This window comes from Alexandromys fortis, unplaced genomic scaffold (genome assembly GCF_014885135.2).
Source record: "Alexandromys fortis isolate MF-2015 unplaced genomic scaffold, M_Fortis_MF-2015_v1.1 scaffold_117, whole genome shotgun sequence".
Taxonomy (NCBI): Eukaryota; Metazoa; Chordata; class Mammalia; order Rodentia; family Cricetidae; genus Alexandromys; species Alexandromys fortis.
The window spans coordinates 4,617,222-4,624,655 of NW_026068015.1; the positions used below are offsets into that span (position 1 = coordinate 4,617,222).

A 7,434-nucleotide genomic window follows, 5' to 3' on the forward strand; every position below is an offset into this window, starting at 1 on the left:
TTATTTTTTAATGTTTTGGATTTATTGATGACATTTTATAAGAAGTTTTATAAAAAAGCAAAGTATTATACATTGTATATAATTAAAATGCTTTCATTTAAGGACCTTGTAAAATCATTTTAAAGTACTATCTACCTTTTGTTTATTCTTTTTTGTTTGTTTGTTTTGTTTTTGAGACAGGGTTTCTCAGTAGCCTCGGAGCCTGTCCTGGAACTAGCTTTTGTAGACAAGGCTAGCATCAAACTCATAGAGATCGGCCTGCCTCTGACTCCTGAGTGCTGGGATTAAAGGCTTTGTTTATTCTTTGACATTTTGTATACATTTGTTTATATAGTTCATCTTGATCACATCTATCCATCATTAACTTCCCTCCAACTTCTTCTAGTGTTCCTAACCCAAATCACTCCCAACTTCATTTTTTGTTATTAATAACCACCAAGACAATTAGTTCTTCCCATATGAACATGAGTGTGGGGCCCGCCACTGGGGCATGGACCACCTAGCAGCAAGCCATGCCTCCAAAGGAGAGTGACTCTTTCTTCCTCATTAACTATCAATAGCCAACAATCTTTTTCCAAGGACTCCACCCTCAACTGCAATGCTTTTGACAGGCTTGATCTTGTGTAGATCTTGTGGTGATAACCATAACTACTGTGATTTGATAGGTTCTTCCCCATCTGCCGGTTTTTACATTCTTTCTGCTCCTCTTCCATGATGTTCCCTGAACCCTGTATAAGAAAGGTTGAGTTAGAAAGCTGAACTTTCACACTTGGCATTTTGATCATGGGTCTCTGCTTTCTATTACAAAAAGAAGCTGACGAAAGTTGAGAATAACACAAATCTATAGGAATAAACAAATAAAGCTGTTAGAATACAGCTTGGTAGCAAGACAATTTAGCAAAACAACAATGATTAAGGGCTTAAAAGCAATGGGCTTTTGGCCTGGTGTACAGTACCCAGCATGTGATGCAGGCCTCATAGCCATTCAGAAAGGCACTGGTTACCCCCATAACAGTTATGCCGCTATTACATCAGTGGGCGCCTCTTGCCCAGCAGGTTGGTATTGTAGTATAAAGGGTCTAATTCTGGGTTATATGATGTCTTTTCTCTCTCAGCAGTCTACACAGCATATTCTAACATCATATAATCTAGTCAAGACTGATTTATCTATGTTGTAAAAATATTTCTTGAAGAAAAAATATTGACTGACAGCTTTTACCAGAATTGAGAGCCTTTCCTTGTTTCCTTTAAACCATAATGCACAGTAATTCAATTCATTTAAAATTGCATTTACCAAAAGTCATATTCAATCCTGGTAATATTTTGTGTTTCCTTCCTCATATATTATTTCATTTTTATCCTTTGACCTCTTTATTTTGTTTTTTTCAAAATGAATGTCAAATCATTTTGAGATTCTGGAAAAGTACACCATGAGTAGCTTGGTCTAGTTATACGAGTTCATGTTAAATAGAATGATACCCATGGGTTCAGGGTGATCTTTAATCTTTATCTTCTTTTTGTTTCTCATGCTTTTTCTCCCGGAAGCTTTATTATGCTGGTGTCTCAATAGTCTATGCCATCCAAATAGGGAGGCAGCAAATATGCACTGGTGTGCTCTAATTTAGAATTAGTGAGAAAATAGCACATGTATGCCTTGATTTCCTCTGTGAAACAAAGAAATAAGGCAACACTACTAATTTTTGGTGTGATTGTTAAAAAATTATTTACTAGTAAGCATTCAAGTTTATCCATTTATTTTATGCAGCTATCAACATCTAAAAATCAAAATCTTTTTAAGGCTTTTTCTATGTAGTTTGGTGAAATCACCGTGGCCTATAACTTTATTCTCAGACAAATTCTTGGAAGCTCTCCTTATTCCTGTGACCACAACCACACTATTTAATTGCACCACTGAATCTTCTCCATCTACTTTTTTTATATATCTATATTTTTGTATTGGAGGGAGGGAATAGAAAAGAAAGCGGCCCCTATACTGGGCCCTATTCAGTGGCAGCTTCTTGTTCCATAGAGTTAAGGAAGACTTTGAGGAAATAAAAGTTGTTTGGAAAAATTCAGGTGAAGTTGCTTTGTATGCTGTGATGGGTAGGAGGGATGCAGTGAAGTGTGAAGGCCCCGTACACCCTCCATCTTGCCTCAGACTATGTCCTGGAACCCTGGGGCGGAGAAAGCACTACTTTCATTCCTGCTTCTTGGGACTGTTGACTGCCACGTAGTGATAGAGAACCACAAGCAAGAAAAGCGACACGCCCAGCATGTTGGCGAAGATGGCGAGCTGCACGTCCGTGATCATCCTGACCAGCTCCACTCGGCTCCGATGCTACCGCTCGCTGTATAGCTCGAGGTAGGAGACCTGAGCCAGAACTCCTCCATCTACTTTTTAAATAGACTTAAAAATTTTAATGGTTTTAGATACCCAGCAAAACTGAGGAGAAAACACATTTCTCATATAATGTACTTGCCAAACTAATATTGTAGTGGGCCACCAAACATAATTATAGTTTCTCATGGGAGCATTCTTTTTTATTTTTAATTGATTTTATTGAGCTGTACATTTTTCTCTGTTCCCTTCTCTTCCTCTCCCTTCCCCTTAAACCCTCAATGAATTCTTCGGTTGAGGCATATCTAGGTTGCTTCCAGCTTCTGGCTATTATGAATAAAGCCACTTTGAACATAGTTGAGCAGGTGTTTTTGTGATGGAGTGGAATGTCTTTTGGGTATATGTCCAAGAGTAGTATAGCTGGATCTCTAGGTAGATTAATTCCCAGTTTTCAGAAACCACCAAATTGTTTTCCATAGTGACTGTACAAGTTTGCACCTACCAGCAATGGAGGAGCATTTCCCTTGCTCCACATGAGCTGTCAGCATGAGTTGTCACTTGTGTTGTTGATCTTAGCCATTCTGACAGGTGTTAGATGGAATCTCAAATTAGCTTTGATTAGCATTTCTCTGGTGGATAAGTATATTGAACATTTCTTTCAGTGTTTCTCAGCCATTTGAGATTCCTTTATTGAAAATTCTGTTTGGATCTGTATCCCAATTTTTAGTTGGATTATTTGATTGATGTGAAGTTTCTTAGGTTATTTATATAATAATAATAATTTTAAATTCAAGTTTTTTTTGCCAGTATCTTTTTTTATTGATTTTTATTGAGCTCTACATTTTTCTCTGCTCCTCTCCCTGCCTCTCCCCTCTTCAACCCTCTCCCAAGGCCCCCATGCTCCCAATTTACTCAGGAGACCTTGTCTTTTTTCTACTTTCCATGTAGATTAGATCTATGTAAGTCTATCTTAATGTCCTCATTTTTGTCTAAGTTCTCTGGGATTGTGGTTTGTAGGCTGGTTTTCTTTGCATTATTTTTAAAAACCACCTATGAGTGAGTACATGTGATAATTGTTTTTCTGTGTCTGGATTACTTCCTTCAAAATAATGTTTTCTAGCTCCATCAATTTTCCTGCAAAATTCAAGATGTTATTTTTTTTTTTGATGTGTAGTACTCCATTGTGTAAATGTATCACATTTTCCTTATCCATTCTTTTGTTGAGGGGCATTTAGGTTGTTTCCAGGGTCTGGCTTTGACATAAATGCTGCTATGAACATAATTGAGCACATGTCCTTGTGGCACGATTGAACATCCTTTGGATATATACTCAAAAGTGGTATTGAGGAAGGTTGTTTCCTAATTTCATAAGAAATCACAATACTGACATCCAAAGGGGCTGTGCCAGCTTGCATTCCCACCAGCAATGCAAAAGTGTTCCCTTTTCCCCATAACCTCTTCAGCATAAGTTGTCATTAGTGTTTTTGATCTTGACCATTCTTACAGGTATAAGATGGAATCTCACAGTTGTTTTGATTTGCATTTCTCTGATGACTAAGGATGTTGAGCATTTCTTTAAGTGTCTTTCAGTCATTTTAGATTCCCCTGTTGAGAGTTCTCTGTTTATGTCTGTACTTTATTTTTATTGGATTATTTATTCTTTTGATGAACAATTTCTTGATTTCTTTGTATATTTTGGAGATCAGACCTCTGTATGATGTGGAGTTGGTGAAGATCTTTTTCCATTCTGTAGGCTGTAGTTTTGTCTTGTTGACTGTGTCCATTGCTTTACAGAAGCTTTTCAGTTTCAGGAGGTCCCATTTATTAATTGTTTCTCTCAGTGTCTGTGCTACTAGGGATATATTTAGGAAGTGGTCTCCTGTGCCATTGCATTCAGGTGTACTTCCCACTTTCTCTTCTGTGAGGTTCAGTGTGGCTAGCTTTATGTTGAGGTCTTTGATCCATTTGGACTTGAGTTTTGTACATGGTGATAGATATGCGTCTATTTTCATTCTTCTGCATGTTGATATCCAGTTATGCAAGAACTATTTGTTAAATAGGTTTTCTTTTTTCATTTGATATTTTTTGCTTCTTTGTCAAAAATTAGGGGGTTGAAGATTAATATCCAGGTCTTCTATTTGGTTCCATTGGTCCTCTTGTCTGTTCTTATGTCAATACCAGGCTGTTTCCAGTACTGTAGCTCTGTAGTAGAGTTTGAAGTCAAAGATTGTCAATGCCTCCAGAAGTTCTTTTATTATACAGGATTGTTTTGGCTGTCCTAGGATTTTTGCTTTTCCGCATGATGTTGAGTACTGTTCTTTCAAGGTCTGTGAATAATTTTGCTGGGATTTTGATGGGAATTGAGTTGAATCTGTAGATTTTTTTTGGTAAGATTGCCATTTCTACTATGTTAATTCTGCCTACCCAAGACCATGGGAGATCTTTTCACTTTCTGGTGTCTTCTTCAATTTCTTTCTTCAAAAATTTAAAGTTCTTGTATTACAAGTATTCCACTTGTTTGGTTAGAATTACTCCAAAATATTTTATGCTATTTGTGGCTATTGTGAAGGGTGTTATTTCTTTGATTACTTTACCAGCCCTTTTATCATCTGTGTACAGGAAGACTACTGATTTTTATTTTAAGATAATCTTGTATCCAACTACATTACTGAAAGTGCTGTACCAAAAGAAATTCCAACTTGTACTTATATCCCAAGATCTTGTTTCTGGAGCTATGTAACTTAGGTCTTACTAATCAGCCTGCTGAACTTTCAGGCACATAACTACCATTTAAAAATGTTCAGATCCAAAAAAAATGTTCAGATAGCCTTGTTTTTGACTGCTGTGCCTTGATGAATCACAGGCACCAAATTTTAAAGTTCAGTATTGTTTCTTTCAAGGATTAGCTTATCTTTCTGAATTTGAGAAACAAGTATTGACTGTCCTCACCCTAACCTGGTAGACCTACTTTTTACCAAGGAAATTTCAGTTTGCTACCAGAGACCCATTCTTCTGAAAAATGATGCTGAAGAGAGAATGAGTATATCCAAAACTTTTTGCAAGCTAGGGCACAATGAAGCCACTGAACCTGAGCTCTCCATGAAAGGTTTATTTGGGGGAGATTCAATGCTGCCATAGCCATCTCTCAGAAGGCAGAGAAAATAGCAAACTGGCAACTGGGTGAGGGTTGGGAGTAGGGAATACAGGGATGTGGGATGGTGCCAATTTTTATTTTCTTTTTAAAAGACAGATGTTTTGGCTATGGGACAAAGCATATAAGTGGAAACAGCACAGAAGTTTAGTATGGGGAATTTCATTAAAATTTATTTTTATTTTTTTATTTTGGTGTTTTTGAGGCAAGGTGTCTCTACCTGGCTGTCCTGGCACTCACTATGTAGACCAGATTGGCCTCAAACTCACAAAGATCTGCCTGCTTCTGCTTTCCAAGAAATGGGGTAAAAGGCTTGCACCACAGCACCCAGCAATGTGAGGACTATGGTATAAGTTAAGAGACAGAAGAGCTTAGGGGTTATCATGGATGGGTTAGTTTTACAGGTATGTAGGTTGTAATAGTGAACTACATGCTGGAGAAGAGATAAGAAAAGCAGTGGCTCTTCCTGGAGATGAAAGCCCACATCACAAATTTCTGAGGGATGCTGACTTTAGGTTTTCATTTATCTGCTATCAATCATTCTGTTTACCAAGCCAGACTTCAACTTGAGCTGAGACTGTAACTGAGACATTGTTAGTGTCATAGACATTTTGGGGACCCACTTTAAACTTAACACTCATTCTGTAATGGAAGCCCAGGGTAGCATCCTGGATCATGGTCTGAACAGGCCTGTAGACAAGATAGTCTAGACAGTAACCAGCTACTTTCTATTTCCTCACATGTGCTAACCTGGAGCCTTTTCTTTTTTCTTTCAAGGAAACTGAGCTTTTTATGGATGTGATTGTAGTCCCTCGAGAGCAGTAGAGCTCAACTTGCAGGTTATGACCCCTTGTGGGTCAAACAACTTCTTCACAGTGGTCACCTAAGACCATCAAAATACAGATTCTTACATTATGATTCATAACAGCAAAACTGCAGTTATGAAGTAACAATGAAAATAAATTTTAGGGTTGGGGTACCACAACATGAGGAACTAATGGCTATAGCAGCAGGAAGGTTGGGAACCACTGTTCTAAAGCGTTCCAGTGGACCCATCAGTATAAGAGTGCACTCCTTCAGCATGATGCCCATGTTTTCCGGAAGTCACAGTCCATCTGCTGAGAAGAATCTTCACTCTTACAGTAGAAGTGGCAAAGAGCGTATGCGTTCAACACCATGTTCTTATAATCACTAATAATAAAAATTTTAAAACGAAGTATAGACAATGTGAAGAAGTTTTCTTTAGACTCCATTCCTTGTAAATGAAATGATGTGTTTCTAATTCCACAAAAATCTTTCCAACATTTGTGTAACTCATAAAAGTCTACACACCCAAACGAAAACCAGCAGATTGATATTAGCCTTTTCATTGTATACAAAATGACTCCCAGTGACTTATATGCTGTCTGAAAAAAAACTATCCTAAGACTAAAGAGCAGTACCGAAGCTGTTGCATGACATTTGCCATTCCATCATCTGCTGTCACAGAGAGCACATATTGTGTATGTGATTCAGCTTAGATTAGACAAGGGAGCTACTTCCCTATCCTGATGATGAATGTGAGCTGAACTCAATGAGATCTAGTTTCTTCAAATCTCTTTGCTGTCTTAGAACTGGTGTTTTATCATAGCAAGGATACTTATTGGTTTTTATTTTGGAGATAATTTCTTATGAGGAACTATTTATAGTGGATATACTTTATGTACTAGGTTTTTATTTCCTATCACAGCAAGTTTCTTTGTTTTATAGGAGGGAAATAAAAAAACAATTGTTTAAGCAACTCTCTCACTATGTCTTATTCCAGTTTCTTAGTGGCAAAAAAGGGCCTGCTTTATTAGTTTAGAGAGAACATACATTTATTATAGTAAGTCATATGACTCACAGACATCGCTGGCACATTGGGAAGCAGGGATGTCACATCATCTGTCTTTTGAATGAATAGCTC

The 7,434-nt window shown here is 37.5% G+C and overlaps 1 protein-coding gene across 1 annotated transcript; it reads right to left on the bottom strand.

Moving 5' to 3' along the window:
* Window positions 1-2,066: 2,066 nt before the first annotated feature.
* LOC126513802 (dolichyl-diphosphooligosaccharide--protein glycosyltransferase subunit 4-like) lies at window positions 2,067-2,378 on the bottom strand. The gene has a single exon (XM_050162342.1). It carries the CDS (start codon window positions 2,309-2,311, stop codon window positions 2,198-2,200), a length of 114 nt encoding a protein of 37 aa, XP_050018299.1. The 5' UTR covers window positions 2,312-2,378; the 3' UTR covers window positions 2,067-2,197.
* Window positions 2,379-7,434: the final 5,056 nt, after the last annotated feature.

What these genes read in the sequence shown, in the direction of transcription:
- LOC126513802 (XM_050162342.1), bottom strand. Translation starts at nt 2,311, where the DNA reads ATGATCACGGACGTGCAGCTCGCCATCTTCGCCAACATGCTGGGCGTG.